This window comes from Halichoeres trimaculatus, unplaced genomic scaffold (genome assembly GCF_033239565.1).
Source record: "Halichoeres trimaculatus isolate MK-OKI-2021-1 unplaced genomic scaffold, fHalTri1.1 fHalTri1_scaffold_24, whole genome shotgun sequence".
NCBI classification, from domain to species: Eukaryota; Metazoa; Chordata; class Actinopteri; order Labriformes; family Labridae; genus Halichoeres; species Halichoeres trimaculatus.
In genome coordinates, this window is record NW_027437202.1 from 3426994 (window position 1) to 3445078 (window position 18085).

The window sequence follows — 18085 nt, forward strand, 5'->3', positions numbered from 1 at the left end:
TGTAACAGAAATGTTTATTTATATGTCTTAAACATATTTACATGAGCAGACATAATGTAAAAACGTCCTCACTGATAATAAAAGGCATCTACATGACAGGCGGAAAAGGGGGGAGATTAAAAACAGTTGCACCCTTGTCTTGCATTGCACAGTCCTTGTCTGGAGTCTTTGGCAAGAGCGTTCGCCTTAGTAACAATAGAAAATATTGCACACATTTTTTTAATACAGAAAATAGGTTCAAACACCGTGGTTCACTTGGCTTGAGACTGATTCTTTCCACGTCCGTTGGCCTAAAATAGAGCGAGATAAAAGATAAACTCTGCATCTGCTGTAACGCAGCATCAATGGGAGGGAGTATAAATGTGTTTTTATTTATTCCTTATTAAAAATCCGAAGCTGCACACAAACAGAAAACCCTGCAGGAAAAGATCAGATAAGATGTAGACCCCGTTCATGTGTGAAAACTGAAGTCCAACATGTTTGGGTGGAGCCGAAGACGCTGGAGCAATCAAGATAACATCCTGTTGAAAGTCACAGTACTGGTATCACACTTGCTGTGTCATCAAAGAGGCGAAAGCTCACCTCACATGCGATTTAGAAAGAATACAAAAAGAGGATTCATGACCCGAACCTGGCTGCGAGTCACTGATTCTCAAACTGGAGTCTCCATAGGAAACAAGATAAACAAAGTGTAACACTGTACGATGACATGCTGAAAAGATGAGCTTCAGGTTGGGTAGAGAGTTTTTAAATGTAGCGGTGAAGACAGATAGTGTGACACCGCCTCGTCAGAGTATGGTAGTGGAGCCACCGGATGGCGTGCCACTGATGGCGTTGAAGATGCCCATTGAGTCGGACAGCGCGCTTCTGGTGCCGTCCTCTACGGGGTTTATCTGCGGAGGGAAATGTCAGTCAGGAGAAGAATCTTCAGAATAAAGCAGCTTCTTATTATTCTTTCACTCTTTTCTTGTTAAAGGGGTCAGAGTAAGGTGATGGAGATGTTACCATCCAATCTGCTCCGGCCAGCATGAAAAGAGGAGATAAGATACAGGGTTAGTGGTTAGTGGAGCGGAAATTGTGTTAGTGGACGGTGACCTTGATTCAAAGACCCCAGACAGCTGTTAACACACAGGGGAAGGTACGGAAAGCAGGGTCAGAGGTGTCAAAAGTCTTCACATTCATCACTCAAGTAGAAGTACAGATAGTAGAGTTTAGAAAGAGTTTTGTAGCAGTTGAAGTGTCGACTTGAGCTTTTCACTTACGTAAAAGTGTAAAAGTTCTGGTTTCAAAACTACTTAAAGTGTAAAAGTAATATAAGGGGAAAAAATGCCACTAAGGACAAAAGCTTAGGCCACGCCACAGGAGCCTAAAGTGTTGTTCTTTTTTTCAAGCTGAAAGGAAATAGGAGTAACAAGACTATTTTCTAAAGTGTAGGCAGTAAAAAGTACAGCTATTTGCTAGAAAATGTAAAGAGAAGAATAACTACTCCACAAACGGGGACACCCACAGCACCCATCACTACCTGTTCGTGCATGATGTTCGACAGCTCCCGCGTCAAGTCCCTGTAGTTCGCCTTCATCTCGTCGTGATACTCCTGCTGGTCCTCTTTGATGAGGCGCTCGTTTACGCCCAGGCCCTGACCGCAGGCGTCCACAAACTGCCTGTTTCAGAGAGACGCAGGAGAACGTCAGTGCAGCTGCAGACGACAAGAGAAGGCGAGACCAGAAAGTCCCGCATTTTATCTCATGACTAGTACCTGAAGACCTCTTTGAGCTGTTTGACTTTGTTGTCCGGGTATTTCTTGGCACTGCTGTCATCAAGGAACGCTCTAGCGTAAGCGAGGGGACCCGCATTGACCTGGAAAATGAAAAGTGGTTCATTGCAAACCCCATGTGAATCCACTAAGACGTCTTACGAAGGAGTCTCGCCACTCGTACCTGGACGCTGATGCTGCCTTGCAGTTTGAGCTGCAGGCGGATCATGTCCACCTCCGAGGCCGAGCACAGGAGACGCAGCTCGGCCACTTTGGCGCTCATCTCGTCTATGGCGACCTCAATGGGGCTCAGGTCAATTTGGTGTTGGTACATGACGGCGATGCGCTTCTTCACGTAGGGGAAACAGTGAGTGGCTACATTGGGAAAATGATAGTTCACATTATTCAATCACAGCTGGAATAATACAGGGAGCAAGTGAGTGTGTTACATGGTTAAACCTCTATCAGTCTGAGTGTTTAATAACCGCAGATAACGTCTGAACTTTGGGATTAAGTGGACAGTAAACTCATAAACATCACCTGGCCTTATCTGACTGACAGCTCAGGTATTAACAACAAAAAAGATGGACTCAAATAAGCTTCTGCTGAAGCGATAAGACTTGTTTTCCTCGTAAAAAAAGAAGATAGCTGAGTTTCCTCTCTGTGTGACGTACTGGTTAGGATGGTCCTCCGTTTGCACTGCTCCTCCACCCCTCCCTGCTTCTTCCCTGACACTGTGAACGGCGTCTCGAACACAAAGCGACGGATGTTATGGCTCTTCTCGAAGTCCGTCTTCCTGTCCTCCAGCTCTTTGTCGTCGAGGTAGGGTGTGACATGGGTCACCTGGATGTAAGCGTACTTGGAGTCCAGGTCTTTTGGGTTCACCTGGGAGATAAATAAGTAGATAAAAATGTTATTTTGGCTCTAACATGGACAACTAAGAGTTGATGCTCTATTAATTAACACACAAAGATGATCCCACCCTGCCAGAGTCCTGAATAATCTTCACGTTCTCCTGGCCGAACTTGTCCGAGTAGAGCTTCAGGAGCCTCTGGGAGATCTCAGACAACGGGGTGAACTTCGGCTCCTTGTAGATGTATTCCTTTCCGTCTTCATCTTCAAAGAATCCCTGCAGAGGAGAGGATGAGGGAGCCAGCTTAAATACTGCGCAAGTAGACTTTTTATTGACTGACCATGAAAACACGCTATAGCAAAAAAGACACAAGGCACAGCACTTTTGAGCATCATCAAACAGAAAACAAAATATCTACGAGATCTTCAGTGCATGAAACTGAAACCTCACATGCTAACAAATCAAACAAAAAGGTGCAAAAACATCAAACATGCAAATGTGAGCTGTTTTCTACAGAGACATAAATCTAGGTTTGGTGGAGCACGCCAGGCTAACAGACACAGCTAAACCTCTGCAGACTTACCGCAGCCTTGAAGAGGGAGTAGAAGAGAGAATTGAAGAGAGATTTGAGTGTCATGTGTCTCCGTGTTAGCATTTGTGGTTGAACACAGGTTAGTGAGATCTTTACCTGTCCAAAGAAGGCCACTCTGAAGAAGGTACCCAGAAGTCTCTTCCCCGTGTGCATCACCTCCATCACTTTGGTGTAGGCACGGTGCAAAGTGTCGTACAGGTGTGTCAGTTTCTGTTACAGAGAAAGCTGCATTTTCAGTTTCCGTGCATTAAATTGACCGTAATTGTACAGATGTGTCATAAGAGCCTTCTTTACCTCAAAGTCCCTGCGCTGCTCATAGATGGGGATGATGAGCCTGTAGACGTCAGCGATGAGCTCGTAACGCTCTGCCTTCCACAGGCCGTCAGCACACTCTTCCAGCAGCTCCAGCAGCACCTCCTGCACACACACGCAGAGGAAAACGTTTTAACTTAACTCTAACCCTTACCCTAACCCTAACATTACCCTAACCCCTAACTTTGTGTTTATTTGGCTGCATTTAGGAGGCTTAAACCGAGCGTGATGTTCCTGCATGGACAGCAGACATGAGAGGAAATGGGTCCAGAGTCTGGCTCATAAAGAGGAAAGCATTGGGATGCAAATGGAGGATAAAGGGTCGTCATGGCCTCGGGATGTGTTGACCATCTCATAAAAAGTCTTACGGTTTGAAGCCATCACTTTCATTTTCACAGGGTTATCAGTTTCCAAGAGGACAGGCGTAAAGCCTCTGTGTCAACAAGCCACTGCCCCTTTTAAAGAATCCTATAGACTGCTGCACAGTGGGTTTTTTTTTTCAGAATCAGGTTGACCGGTTATTGTTTGTCTGTATAATTTATTCGGTTATTTATAATTTAATTTATTCATCTATTATTTATTTTTTATTTAATTTTTATTTTTTTTTATTTTTTCTGTTTTTATCTTTCAACATATATCATGTTTCCTATATGAAAATTCACAAGCACAATTATTGCTATTATCATGCATCTTGAGATTATCAATACAAAAAAGAAAAGCAAAGCCACTGACCCTACTGGACTGGATTTGCATCCCTGACCCTGAATCCCCCCCCGAAGAGTGTCCCACCTGCTTCCAGATCAGTGATAGGAACCAAGCCCTGTGCAAAGTCTGCTGTGTTTTCCCTTCACAGAGGAACTGATACACAGCAGAGATAAGCGCTCTGCAGGAAGCTTATTCAGTGACACGTGTCCACAATGATGAGGTCCTAAAACATCACAGGACACTTTGTCACCACCCTTTGACTGGCAAGGATGCAAAAGAAGAGTTTACCTCGTTGAAGTGAACGTCCTGCATCCCCACGTCCTCCATCATGGCTGCTTCCTCGTCGATGTTGGGAGTGGTGACACGGAAAGATGAGCATCCCTGCCTGAACATGCCTGGAAGAGATAAAAGTGAGAAAGGCAACAACATATGGATCAGGAAGATTCAATCAAACATGCAAACGCTCTTTTGAGTTGTGCTGCTTTTGCTTCGTGGTTGAATTTCTACCACACCTGACACTGACCTGTTCCCTAATAAAACCCTGTCACGTTACATAACATCCCTCCAAAGGCTGAACTTGAACGTTATCTCAGGAATGCTGGATTGTTTTCAACACCTGAACCAAGACATGAACCTTGGACGTGTGCTCCAAGGTGGGAGAGATGAAGGTGTGTGTGTGGGATGGAGCGATACCTGCGCTCGTCTTTATTTTCTCTGAATTACAGTAAATCATCACATCCCCGCTCACCTTTCCTCCACAGGTATTCAGCCACCAAAGCAGCTACGTGCACGTAACACATGGCAGCCTGCAGGTGAAACACAAACAGGAAATGAGCACATGAGGTGAAATGTTTAAGTCATTTCCTGCATCTCAAACATCACCTCTGACAGATCTCCGTTCTTGTTGTGGATGCGAGCCATGCTGTCCAGCCAGGTTTTACGGAGCTCAGGTGTGCTGGTGTAAGATTTGGCGAGGCTGTACTGGAGGTCAACGAGCATCTCTGGGTCGTTTTCGTGCTCCTTCATCTGCTCTGTGGCCATGAGCACTGTGCGGATGCGCTTTGTGAGATCCTTGACATCTGACGGGAAAGCCGTGTGCTGAAACAGTCAGAAAATAAATCTATAAACTACTTTGCACAAAGTTTAAACCAAGTGACACTGAGAGCTATCATCTTCCTTCACCTTGATGGCTTTGTCACTGTTGGCACAGTTATTGATGATGGAAAGAGACTGCTGGAAACGGGTCCCACCAATACCGATGACATCAGCAATCAGCTGACTGACAGCAATCACCACCTGAAGGAACAGAAAGGTGAAACATCATGAGATTGGTGAGCATGTGCAAAGAGAAAACAACCACACAGAGACACGTACCTGCAGGTGTGTCCGTACGAATGATTTGCGCCCCGTGTAGTCAAAGTTGCTCTTCATAAGGAAGTACAGAAGATGAGCCGCGTCGCTCCGGATTGAGCTCAGCTTGGAGTTACAGCACTTGAGGATTTCGTAGCACAGAGAGGCACACATGTCGGCCCGGCCGTCGAAGAAGGTGCAGGGGAACTGGAGGAGGAAGGAATAAGATGAGGAAGGAGACAGACAGAAGATAGAAATGAAAATAAACGTGCATTTCCTCTCATTCACCTTGTAGATGAAGGTCCTGAGTGAGGTGAAGACCTGCTTCAACGCAGTCTCAGACTGTGGGATCTGCAGGAAGCAGAGGTGCACCTGGAAGACTTTCTTCATCAGGGGGTTGTGACCGAGATCTGAATTCAGCTGCGTCTGTAGACACAAGGAGTAACATGAGAAACGTGGACATAATGTTTTTTAAAGTCTCAGGTTATCGAAGCGTCATACCTTGAACCCCATGATGAAGATGCTGAGCGTGTCCAGCACAGTGAGACAGACTTCTGTCGACACATTGGCCTCCAGGAGACACTGGCTGCTCACGTCTGCTTCTGTGTGAGGGTACACTGCAGGAAAACGATTCAAAAAATCACTCAGACTCAGATTCTGCTTCTTATGGATGAAGATTTCTGTTCTTGCAACACTTTTTTCTGCCAGCAGAGGTCAGTAGAAGACCACAAATAAACTTTTGAAGTTTGAATTCTATTTCTTTTCACAGCAAATAGATAAAAACTGACAAAATGTTCAAGTATTTCTGCAGATTCACACAGTAAGTGAGCAGTGCCTAATAATGAGTATGTTTTTGGCGTACTGTTGTTGAAGGTGTGAGCGTTCTCCAGCGTCCCCAGCTGCTGCAGACGTGCGTGCAGAATCCCCGCCCTGTTACGGGAAACAGGCAGAGTAAGAGACTTCCTGTCCGGAGCTACAGGCCCCGCCCCCTCCTGGCTCCTGTCAAGAGAAGAGAGATGCCAGTGAATTAAGGATTCATCAAAAGATGTTTTATTAATATCTAATTGGAGTCGTTAGGGAAGGAAAGAAGCAAAGGATGCATCGTGCTTTTAATGAAGCAAAGAGAGAAGAAAAGAAGTTTCTTACCCATGCAGGAGGGGCCGGGGGCCACGTTATTAACCACTTATCAACTTTGCAGCATGAGAGAACAAACCAGAAGCAAGGGGTTAAAAGACTGAGCAGCTGTTTGCTTGTTTGTCAGTATGAGCCTGGCTGTGAGTTGGATTAAGAATCAGTTTAATGAGTCGAAGAGGAAACGTGACGTGATTAGTTCCTGTACCTGACGATGAATCTCTTCCCCATGTATTTAAACTGATGAAGGCAGACTCTGCAGGACAAGAAGAGACAGAGAGGTGAAGCTTCTGCTTTAGTGGTTTGAGGTCTTTGACTTGTCCTTCTGCTCTTACTCTATCAGAGTGAAGAAGTCCATCAGGTCTGAGGGTGTAGCTTTGTTCCAGTATGCAAACAGGGCCTCTAGGGTGATGAAACACAGAGAAGATGGTTTTTGACTTCTCCTCATGTACACTTGTTAGAATCAAGCTCACTGACAGGCCGCCCTACCCTCTGACATGCTCTTGAGGATATGCAGAAAGCACATGAGCAGGTTTTTGATCTCATCGTGGTCCAGTTTGTCGCAGCGGAGCACGGAGCTGCCGAGAGCTGACGCACACTGGTTCTGAAAGGACAGACAGGAAACAAACGAGAGGGGAAAAGTTTAGGTTGTGTCAAGAGGAGGCAGTAGAGCTGTGCAACGAATACTTCAAAGGGATCAAACAACCCAAAACTCCCGAGCTGAGAAATGTCAAGTTTTTTCCTTCAGGGTGGAAAAATAGGCTGCAGCAGCTCTGCACTTTGAGATAACAACATCAGCGCAGGTTTGGAGAAATAGTTGCATTACATCCTACATGTGAGGCTGCTGAGGTCAGTTCGACTCCTGCCTCAGGGAAAGCACACACACTCCCTAAAGTGGGACACGCAGAGGAGAAGAATGTTGGGAGGAACTTTGGGAGGGTTGTACAGATATCTGCAACCACAAGCGGCTGGGTTTGTTCTCAAAAGCATTTTGTTTACTGGACTCTGCACAACTCCAACCAAAAGTCTCCGCTGAAGAAGCCACACAGGTCGAGGAGGAGGAGGAGGAATACTTGTAAGGAGACGTTTTCCTCCTCAGCTCCCTTGATGCTCACGGCTTGTTTGTCACTCTCAGTGTCGTGCAGCAGAGGCACAGAGAGGAGGGAGAAGTCCATGGTGACGCGCTTTGTGGCGCGGTTAGGAGGCGGGTCGTCAGGGTCCAAGGGGAGAGGGGGCATGTTGACCGAGTGGCGCCTGGTGAAGCGCTCCTTTGGGTGGGAGGTTACGGAGGAAAGTGGGGGCTGGAGGAGAGTGTGGACGTCCAAGAGTGCAGAGAATTTAAGGTTAAGGTCGTCCTAAAGAATTAAACTAAAAACCCTTCAAAATGATCATGTAACTTATTACCAGGTGTTCCTCTACCTTCTCCAAAGAGTTGGTCTTCTCGCTGCTCTTGTCCAGCAGGCTGTTCCCAGAGTCCGTCGACACCAGAGAGCCTCTGGAGTCTGCGTGATGAACTGAGCTGACGTTAGGAGTGGAGCTGTGAGGGGATGCTGCATGAGCAGGAAAAAAACACTCATTAAAAACAGCTGGATATGAATGAAACACAATCTGGAGAGTTAGACTGAGCCGTTTCAAGGGACGTTAGCTTTATGAGCCGAAAGAGAAAAGGTGATAACCCTGCGAGAGAACATTTTCCTCATTATGAAGATTTCCAAGTTCCCACCCCATTAGCTCTGGCTTTGCTCTTTGAGTATTTACCTGTTCCCGAGATGACCCCGAAGACGTCTTTGTGCAGCGCGTTTTCTATGCAGCTGCCAGGTTTCTGAGGAGTCACCATGGAGTTGGGCAGCAGAGAGTCGTCTCTGGCATTCTGGTGGGCAAATAAAAGAAGGGAAGCTGAAGAAGAAGCAGTAATACTGCCTTAAAATATCCAAGAGGATGGCACATAGCTGCAGTACTGCTTCTGTCCACTAGATGTCAGGCTTACATTATGGTTGCTGAAGGGGGCTGACTCTTTGGTGTCAAGTCTGTAGACGTTTTCTTGGAGCAGGCCGAAGAGAGGGAGGTAGAGGGTTGCAAGTCTGGCCTGCTGACTCTAGAAACACAGTTAATCTTCATGAGTCAGAAAAAACAAACAAACCAAGATGAGAAATAAAGAAATAAAACATCCAGCAGGTGTAGGACTCACTTTCGCACTGTAGCGCTCGTCGAACGTGTGCTTGATCATCAGCCCCTTCAGCACCTGGATGGCGATTTGACGGATCTCTCGGTACTCCTGCAGAGCCCCGCCCACCTCCCTCAGCAGCAGGCCCACCAGGAAGTGGTTTCGGCAGAAGTCGTCTGTCAGGGAGTAGTCCAGCTGCAGATCTGTGGACGGCATCCATCAGAAGAGAAAATAAGACACAGATTGAGCTGCTTTTGTGAAAGTGGCGTAGAGTGTGTGTGTGTGTTTTTCACCTTGGAATCTTTGAATCCGGCCTTTTCCAAAGGGCATGGGCAGATTCAGAGGGACAAAGTGCTCGTGGTTGCAGACGACCTTCAGGAACTCAAACTTGAATTCGTACAAAGTCTGCAAGAAGGAGTGACATCAGCTTTAAATCAATATGAAAATGAACACTTTTTAAAGAGGCCTTCATTTTAGTTTACAGCATTAAATAAACATGTGATCACAGCAGGCTTTCACCTTTGGGTCTCCAGGAACAAAGCAGTTCATGTAGTTGTTGATCTGCTTGAACACAAAGCCTCTGTCCATAAAGGTGAAGCAGCGCTGGATGTAAAGAGACGAGCAAACACACAGTTATTGTTTCAGCTCATGCGTGTTATTCAAAATCTGCAGTCAGGACGCCTCAAAGGCCAAACTAAAGGGCAATTTTTCAAACTCATCTACATATCAAAGGACAATTCAGCCCCGCAGGCGTCAGGACGAGCGCCAACCTTGATGAAAACTGCCAAGCTGTGGTTGGCATTGCGAGCTGCATCCAGGTTGTCCTTGTATTTCTGCGTGATGTGCGGCATCAGCATGTTCACCAGAGTCTCCACGGCGTGGTAGAACGACGCAGAGAAGCGCTGGTTTCTGGAGAGCTTGATGGGAGAGGATGAAGAGAAGAGTGAGGTGGTTTTCAGCCTCGAGGAAAGAGGATCACATAAAGAGGTGGGACCTTCCTACCTTGACTTTGCTGCTCTCGATGAGATAATGGGTCATGGATTTCACCAGGGCTTCGAAAAAGTACCACGAGTGCTGCGACAGAGGAATGCAGATTTTATACTTCTGATGTGCCTGTTGATAACCCCTTTTTAATGTGTCTTTTGTTGACATGTTTACCTTTAGCAGCTTGTTGCTTGTTAAGAAGTCAGTAGAAGGCTTCAGAATGGCTGTCATGGCCTTTGCCAGCTCTTCGTGAACTGTTTTGATATTGTTGGAGGAGTATGGCTCTGGCTTCAACACAAACTGAACAAAGAGGAAAGAAATCAGTTCATTTTCTGCAGAAGTGTTTTTAAATATTGTAGGAATAGCACGAGGAAAATCACCTTGACGTAAGATCTCAAGTAATGTTCAAGCCCCTCTTCATGGCACTGAGCTACCACATGAACCATCACCCTGAGGAGGAAATGAGGAGTTAGTTTTATTCGTTCAAAGGCATGGACTCCTAATTTAAACACTTCCTACAAAGCTTCAAAGACGCACCCTCCTGAGATATCAAACATAAAGGGAGAGGAAACCATAGGTGAGTTTTAATGAGACGGGAACCAAATGAAAGCGCTGCTGCTGCTGCTGCTGCTGTCGTAATTTTCTTCGGATGAGGCCTGCTACTTACATCGCTCCGAGGCATTTCTTTCTGCAGAGGTATTCACCGTGTGTGTGTGTGTGTGTGTGTGTGTGTTTGTTTGGCTTGCCTTGTCACGTTCACAGCCACATCCTCATGCGTGGCTCTTGTCAGCACGCAGAAGAGCTGGTTGAGAACCGTTGGCAGAAAGTTGACCATGACGTGACCCTCCATGGCGTGCAGACTCTGCAGAAGAAAGACAAACATCAGAAGGAGGTAAACTCAGTCAGGGTTGTATTTGATGGAGCATGAATGCTGAAAAAGGGTGCGTCCTCATTACGATACCTTCAGGTATTTCACCAGCCCCCCCTCTGAAGCTTGTTCTGACATCTCCATGCTTTGACAGTGGTGGAAGAAGTTGTGCAAGTGCTGATCCTGGAAGAAATGTACAAATTTCTGTTTAGATTATGATGTATTATGCAATGATTAAGTCTGTTTGGGGTTATCGTGGAGTTACCTGAGTGTAAACTGTAGAAACAAGATGAGTTGAGACTTTGAAGAGAGTTTTTCCTCCGTCCACCCATTTGATTTCAGAGCCCGAGTGCTGCAGTGACACACACACGTCAATAAATGCAGCAGAAATCATGGTGCTTTAAGTCTGCAGTGTCTGGGAAGCCATGCAGATAAATCTCACATCAGCACCAGCTTCTCTGCCCTGAAGCTTACCTGATGATCCACTTCAGTATTCATACAGCAGCTTTAATTAAATCTGTACTAAACCCATTAGCCCTGCACCACAAACCAGCACCAGAGGGGTCTTAACAGCAAGATGCTACTGATGGTTTTAATGCATCAGTTTGAATCCTGATCAGACGGTCCCAATCCAATCATAACTCATGAGATGATGATGGAAATGTGGGGAATCCAATCTTGGAAATTGAGGAGCATCCTAAAGGAAGAACAGTCAATACTTTAGCTTTAATCCTCTCTGTTTACCTTGTTGCCATCCGGGGAGCTCAGGTACCCAGCAGGCAGATTTGCAGCGACAGGCAGCTGCTGCTCATTCATGATGACTCTGCCGTCCCTGAGCAGAGGCAGCCAGGCAGAGCCCACTGCAGGCGAGAGGACAGGTGCAGTCACATGTTGGTGAAATGAGCAGCAGTACAAAAAGCCAGAGTTCCTCATGTAATGTTAAAACATCCACAGCCTACCTGGAGTCTCCACCAGGTCTTTCTTTTTGCTGTTGCTGTCACAGCTGACGTGGTAAAAGGTGAAGAGGAGGTGATGCTTCTCATGCAGCTGAGTCGGCAGCTCTATCTTTATCTAAAGGAGACACGAACACATCGGTTCTTTAACACAGACAAGCTTTGTTTGAGTGAGAAATGCCCGTAGAGGATTTCCAGAGAGGAGTTGAAAAATCACACTCTCTCGACTTCGAGCATCTCTTCACTCTCTTAGCAATTACTCTCTTATTATGCAACCAATCATTATTTCATTAGAGCTAATAACGAGAAGCTGGAGCATGAAAAAGCACCTCATCATAGAATTCAGGGTTCTGCTGGTGGTGCAGGACGGCTGCGTATGCATGTTTCGTGAACAGAGGGCCTCCAGGACGGCCGTAGATGCACTGAGGAAGATTCAGAAGAAAAGGGAAAAAATAAGATGAAATAAAATATTTTTGCAGAGAGAGATGATTAACAAGCATCATTCTTTTGTGTGTTTTTTTTTTTTTTTTTATTGAAATACCGTGTAATTATATCACTTATTCAATACATCTTAGATCTAATTTTTTATTTTTTTCTCTTCATTTTTGTCTATTTAATTAAATAAAAATGAATATATAAAAATAATAGATTTTAAAAGAAAAATAAATATATATATATATTTAAATTTGAATTTATAATTTTTATTTATTTATTTATTTTTCCTTCAGCTAAATATCTGTCTAAATATCCTTTTGGTGAATACCTAAAATAAATTTGTAAAGGGGACCAAGGGGAAAAATAATAGATACAAAAACAGGAATAAGTGAATAAATAATTGTTAAAGTAGTAAAATAATAGTAATAATTTTAAAAAAATTTAAAAAGTTGTTTTTTCTTTGTGTTTCTAAATGTACCTTCAGTGCCGGGGCGTCATCCTCATCAGAATCCTTGAATTCAATGCAAACAGCGATATTCCTCGCCTAAAGAGAGAGGGGTCAAAGGTTACAAAGCAGGCAGATTAAATCAGTAAGAGCAAGATGGAGGGTATCTCTTTAAGCCATCCATCCATCACTTTCAATATAGAGCCAGAACTGCTGCTCTCATTTAAACAAAAGAGGGCAGAGAGACAGATGGGTGGAGAGGAAGTAGCCTGCTTTCCTACGTGGAGCTGACCCAGTGAAAAGAGAAGTATTAATGTATTAATCAGAAGCTCTGTGCAAGGATAATTCTATCCAGCTCTGCTGCTCGGCTGCCAGTTGTCAAACTGATGACGCTGGAGGAACGCTCGCCAAACAAAAGCATCGCTTTCCATGTTTGGGTGATTTTTTGTTGCGTAAAGGATAAAGAAGAACTGAAATTAATCCCAGATCTGATGCTGTTTGTACCTTAGCGAAGGATTTCTGCCCGTCGTATTTGAGGTGTTTTGGGTAGACGTAGAGGTGGTTTTTGTAGATGGTGAACGGTTGGGAGCACTTAGCGATGCATGGGACAAACTCTTCCACCTCCAGGAGCGCACTGCCAGGCCCGTTGCCTTCGAAGCTCCTCACAGGGATGTACGAGGAAGTCACACAGTCTGCGCAGACACAGGGACAGAGGCCAAGTCAAGGCTGAGTGTGTTGATGCTTAAAGACACAAACAGGGATTTTGTAAACATTTAGAGGGTTTACTTGTTACATCAGGCGCCACACTATCAATCGTGACATCCAAGTTTCCCAACAGCACGGGGAGTTTGGCCATTTTCTCAGGCCTGGAACAAAGAAGCTGCAGTTAAAAATGAATCAAAAGAAGAGATAGTGATAAGTTAAAGAGCGATGGAGGAGACAGGGCGCGTACTTTCTGAAGTCTGTAAGCAGTTTGAACATGTCCTCGTCTGACAGTTTGCTGCTGTCCTGCCTGTAGAGAGCAGAGAAGCGAGTGCTTTTGTCCAAAGTTCCTGATGCGTCTTTGAACACAGGCCTGCAGAGACAGAGCAGAGAGAGAAAACAGTGCACATCTCAGTTCTGCACGGGTGGTTTAAAGATTTGTGTGTCCCAGAAGGCTTTGCTTTGACAGTTTCTCAGTTCAGATGGAGTGTCCTAAATTCAAATAACTACAGGGTGTCATGGCAGACGAGGATAAGTCAGAAAATACAAGGATTGTTCTTTTTTTTTATCATGTTCTGTGAGCATTCACTGCAAGCTTCGTCAATATTTAATAAAAACATCAGAAGACTTTTACATAACGACCCATATTCCCCATAAGCAGGCTTGTGCTCCCACCTTGCAGCCCAAGCAAAAGGCATTCTGTACTGTCCCAGTCTGCTGCACGCTGTCTTTGCATTCTTCAGCACTTTCTGAGCCATCTACACACAGCAAAGACAACACAAGACTCCTTTTAGTCGTTAATCATGGCGGATTTCTAAAGCAAACTCTAATTAACACCCTAATCTCTGCACCTTCGTGGAGTCTGAGCTCTTCATGTACGGCTCAGTGCAGTGAGTGATCCCTCCCTGGAGCACCTTCTCGATCCTCGCCACCAGGAAGATCTCAGGATGAGGGCACGTGACTGAGAACACGCCCTGCTTAGGGTACCTGAGGGCCCCCTCAGGGAGGCCACACGCCTGCCTGTGAGCAGCAAGAGGGCCATGTCCGCCGCCGTTGATATGCACATCCTGAGCGTTAGTGGGGCTGGATGTCATCTGTCGAACCAAGGGGTGATTGAGATCCACGTGGAAGTCAGCTGAGATCTTTCTGCTGTTTTGGACGTCGAAGAGAGAGAGGACGACGTAGAACGGCTCAACCTGCAGGAAGAGGAGAGGAAGGGGAGTATTTTTATACTTCCTAATGCACTTTTCCATCAAGTCAAACTGTGCTGTTGATGTAATCCATCCTCCCATTCATGCATTTCCATCACGCAAACCCATTTCAGAGCTAATCGCTGTGGTCTCTTTAAGCTGAGCACAGAAACAGAGGCTCCGCAGAGTGACAGCAGGAAACCAACTTCAGACTTGTGCTCATGCTTGGTGGGAGGCCCAGGCTGGTTGCCGTGGTAACTTTAACTCCTCATGCCAACAACACGAGTTCTGACAGAGGCCTGCCAAGTGGGCCATCTGAACTGTCTGTGATCTTCTTAACTGATCTAAAGCTCGACCCCGTTTGCTCTGAGATATTTCACAGGATTCTTGACGACGTGTGAGCTCTGAGTCAGATTGAGAAACACTGAACCGTGCAGCTTGTTTTGACACCTTCAGCTGCACACTTCTCTCTGCTTAACGTACATTAGTGGTTGGTCCTTCTTCGTTCTCGGCCACACACCCCTGCAGGTTGAAGGACAGGTCGTTACAGCTGACCAGGACTCTCTTCCCGAATTTCTCCTCAAACTGCCGCACATCAGGCTCGATGCCGGAGAAGTCAAGTTTCTGAGGGAAGAGGTTGAACATCAGAGAGCAGAACACATCTCAGAAGCTAACAGGAGTTCATGAGGGTGTGGTGCTCACCTGTGTGTCAGGATCCAGAGTGAACAGCTTCAGGCGAGCCTCACTCCTCATTTTGGACTCGATATCTCTGGCGGTCTGTTGATGCCAAACAGAAAAGTCATTTGTGTGTGTATTTGTTTGGACTGCCACGTTCCACTCCTGGACTCATCTGGCCTCTACATTTGGGAACCATGCACACTAAAGCAGATGTTTTCCTGCTGAGCACCAACACACAAATGTTAGGACCTAATTTTAAGACACACAGCTGTTTAAGAATTCTCCTTAAAGCCTGTTGAAAATGTAGGCCACCTCCAAGTGGAGGAACTTGGCACCTCTAAGCATCAAAAACACCTCCTTAGTTCGTAGACTAATCCTCATGTTGGGCTACCTGAAAGCTGTCCTGGAAGCTTCCGGAAGAGAGGTCTGCTTTCCCGAGCTCCTCATCTGTTGGAGAGATCAGCACGAGGTCTGTTAGCTGACGCAGCCACATAAAAACATAATGATGTGTCGCTGCACAAAAACACACACACCGTCATGCAGGTCTCCGTTCCTCTTCTCCTGCATGGCCTGCTCGAAGCTGCTGTGGAGGATCTTGTTGAGCGTGCTGATCCACTCCTCCATCTCCGCCTCGCTGTCCGCAGCCAGCAGGAAGGTGCTCTTGTCCTGCATCTTCAGCTCGAAGGCGAAGCGGCGCACCTTGCTGTTCTAAAAACAAAAGAACGCAGACGCCACTTAGTGCTGAGAATGCTCAGAGATGCTTTCATGAAATTCAGCTGGTTACCTGAACAACGCCCATGCATGAATCCAGGAAGATGGTGCCTTTTGGTTCTTTGGAGGTGTTCTCGTCTTTGTAGAAGTTGAGGTTGTAGGAGCCGTCTCCAAGCTGGGCTAGATGGAAGTATCTTCTCTTGAAGGACTGGGGGGTGGAAGCACAGAAAGTTCACATCCCAAGAGGCCTCTCTGTCACTCACATCCCTCTATTAATACCACAAGGGTGGAGATGGAGCATGGGAACGCTTAAGGATGGCACAAAAAGTCATGTGTAAAAACAGTGGCTGTAGAAGCTGCGTACTGTTCCTTTACTCACCCGCATTGTAACACTGATTGCACTGTTCATGTTGCCTTTGTACAGCCAGCCATGCTTGGACACCCCTCCCTTCTGTGATCCGAGGGACGCCGTGTCCTGCAGGAGGAGGAAACACAAACACATCATCTTTCAAATGAAGCTAACAAGATGGAAACATGTCTGAGAATCTCAAGTTGATCTTTAATACCTGCTGACTGCGCTTAATTAAGATAATGTTTACATCGACGTAGCACTCCTCTAATCTCAGGATACTTCAGCCGTGACGTCGTGTCAATTAAAGGTCACTGGCCTTTGGTAAAATCGATCCCTGAAGCGGGGTAATTATCTGGAGGCGATGCGCTTTTAAAACGCTACAAATGTCATGAAGATGTCTGGGAAACTCATTTAACGACACATCATTATGAAGGTCTTACCTCGTCTTTTTCTACATCTTCATCCACCTCAAACAGGTGAGGCGCCAGCTTCTCAGGTCTCAACACTTTACTGAAAAAACAGGAAACAAACTCGTATGAAAAACTGGTCATTTCTTCGCATAGCGTCAAAAAACTGTCTCACAGAGGTGTGTCTGAATCTTCCCTGTGTGTGTAACCCAACTGTTTAGCACTCTTCACATGTACCCCTCTGCAACCCTCTCGGGCCAGCCAGGCGTAATGAAAGGTAAGTTTTGAACCCACTTTCTGTGCAAAAAGAGCCTGCCACCTGAATTTGAAGCAGCAGCTTATTCCCAAGATGTGGGAGCTCAGCGAACAAAGGCTCTACCTCTGAAAGATGAAGGAGCGGGGATCCATTTGAATTTTTGTAAGACAGGAGGAGGATTGTGGGTTCACTCTGGCAAAGATATTACTGCAGATGTAATCAGATCGTGTGCTTATGAGGTCGTGTCAGGTCTCTGATAGACAGACTTTTCAGCAGCTCCTCAATCGAGTTGAGTTAAACTGATCGTATGAACACACCACAATTAACACAATCCAAGCAGAAGCAATCTGACATATGCTTCTGGTAGCTAAAATATCACAGCTGCCTCTCTAAGTGCAGCTCAAACCCCCAGATGGACACTTTGACCTTTGACCTGTGCTCCGGGGAACTGCTTGTACAAACACAGCCAAGGCCAAGGCCGCAGCTCGTCCAGTGTTTCACTCGACAATGTTCTAAACATGACACGCAACATCTGTAAAGCCCATTCCTGTCCTGGAGGAAAAGTGGTTCCACCAAGGACGCTGCAGCATCATGGGATTTCCCCAGAGCTTTAGTGATACCAATCAGCAGCCGTCCCAGAATAGATGTGCTTATCCTCAGTAGGAAAACATAGGAAGGCTGCTATTGTTTTGGAAGAGCTTGGAGAGGCATGCTTCCGTCTTTCTAGAAATCTGGAGAAACATTCGAGGGGGTGTAAACAAAGAGGGATTAAAATATCTCTGGTTTTGTATAAAGAAGATACACGTTAATGAGTGTTAGGCTGCGTTTCTCACTTTGGGAGCTGGCGGAAGTCTCCAGAATACTCCTCATACTTGTAATTGACCACATGCCAGTCTGACTTGTAGGTTTTGATGCACTGCAGGGAGAGAATGACAAAGGGTGAGGGGTTATTTCAACAAGAGCAAATTAAGACACGCACTTACATTACTCCTCCAGACATGGGGAGGGTCGGGTTTCTGCAGCAACGTGAGAAAATCAGGGTTAAAACAAATACATTTTTGGTTTGATGGAGCTGAAAGCAGATGTGACATGACAGGAAAAATAAAAGATGAAAACATAACCTCTGTTTGAAAAGTTTTATGTCACGGGATTTTTAATCAAACAAATGTCTGTTCCAGATAATACTGTTCAACAAAAGTTTGCAAGTCAACATGTTTTTGAGAGATTTTGTAGTGACATTGCAA

The 18085-nt window shown here is 45.7% G+C and overlaps 1 protein-coding gene across 5 annotated transcripts in view; it reads right to left on the reverse strand.

Annotated features, from left to right (window-relative positions):
* Positions 1–51: 51 nt before the first annotated feature.
* dock9b (dedicator of cytokinesis 9b) overlaps positions 52–18085 on the reverse strand; it is a 35328-nt gene continuing 17294 nt past the window's right edge. For 3 of the 5 annotated variants that reach the window (XM_074664298.1, XM_074664295.1, XM_074664296.1), the window contains exons 4-52: positions 17675–17757; positions 16619–16688; positions 16206–16301; positions 15900–16034; positions 15649–15823; positions 15507–15562; positions 15140–15214; positions 14921–15061; positions 14099–14443; positions 13923–14005; positions 13498–13620; positions 13332–13411; positions 13050–13237; positions 12579–12644; positions 11995–12087; positions 11672–11783; positions 11457–11572; positions 10978–11064; positions 10806–10895; positions 10591–10706; positions 10225–10294; positions 10019–10144; positions 9863–9934; positions 9631–9777; positions 9380–9463; positions 9154–9265; positions 8885–9063; positions 8684–8791; positions 8455–8566; positions 8116–8246; positions 7186–7300; positions 7032–7098; positions 6905–6952; positions 6428–6564; positions 6067–6182; positions 5854–5991; positions 5590–5772; positions 5398–5511; positions 5098–5313; positions 4964–5021; positions 4504–4610; positions 3493–3615; positions 3295–3408; positions 2736–2882; positions 2428–2638; positions 1938–2128; positions 1757–1857; positions 1523–1661; positions 52–893 (exon numbers count right to left, since the gene is read on the reverse strand). In XM_074664298.1, the coding sequence (XP_074520399.1) occupies positions 789–893; positions 1523–1661; positions 1757–1857; positions 1938–2128; positions 2428–2638; positions 2736–2882; positions 3295–3408; positions 3493–3615; positions 4504–4610; positions 4964–5021; positions 5098–5313; positions 5398–5511; positions 5590–5772; positions 5854–5991; positions 6067–6182; positions 6428–6564; positions 6905–6952; positions 7032–7098; positions 7186–7300; positions 8116–8246; positions 8455–8566; positions 8684–8791; positions 8885–9063; positions 9154–9265; positions 9380–9463; positions 9631–9777; positions 9863–9934; positions 10019–10144; positions 10225–10294; positions 10591–10706; positions 10806–10895; positions 10978–11064; positions 11457–11572; positions 11672–11783; positions 11995–12087; positions 12579–12644; positions 13050–13237; positions 13332–13411; positions 13498–13620; positions 13923–14005; positions 14099–14443; positions 14921–15061; positions 15140–15214; positions 15507–15562; positions 15649–15823; positions 15900–16034; positions 16206–16301; positions 16619–16688; positions 17675–17757 (5901 nt within the window). In that variant the 3' untranslated portion in view covers positions 52–788. The remainder of the gene's footprint in view (positions 894–1522; positions 1662–1756; positions 1858–1937; positions 2129–2427; positions 2639–2735; positions 2883–3294; positions 3409–3492; positions 3616–4503; positions 4611–4963; positions 5022–5097; positions 5314–5397; positions 5512–5589; positions 5773–5853; positions 5992–6066; positions 6183–6427; positions 6565–6904; positions 6953–7031; positions 7099–7185; positions 7301–8115; positions 8247–8454; positions 8567–8683; positions 8792–8884; positions 9064–9153; positions 9266–9379; positions 9464–9630; positions 9778–9862; positions 9935–10018; positions 10145–10224; positions 10295–10590; positions 10707–10805; positions 10896–10977; positions 11065–11456; positions 11573–11671; positions 11784–11994; positions 12088–12578; positions 12645–13049; positions 13238–13331; positions 13412–13497; positions 13621–13922; positions 14006–14098; positions 14444–14920; positions 15062–15139; positions 15215–15506; positions 15563–15648; positions 15824–15899; positions 16035–16205; positions 16302–16618; positions 16689–17674; positions 17758–18085) is intronic. The other 2 variants (XM_074664299.1, XM_074664300.1) reach the window with 1 other exon arrangement.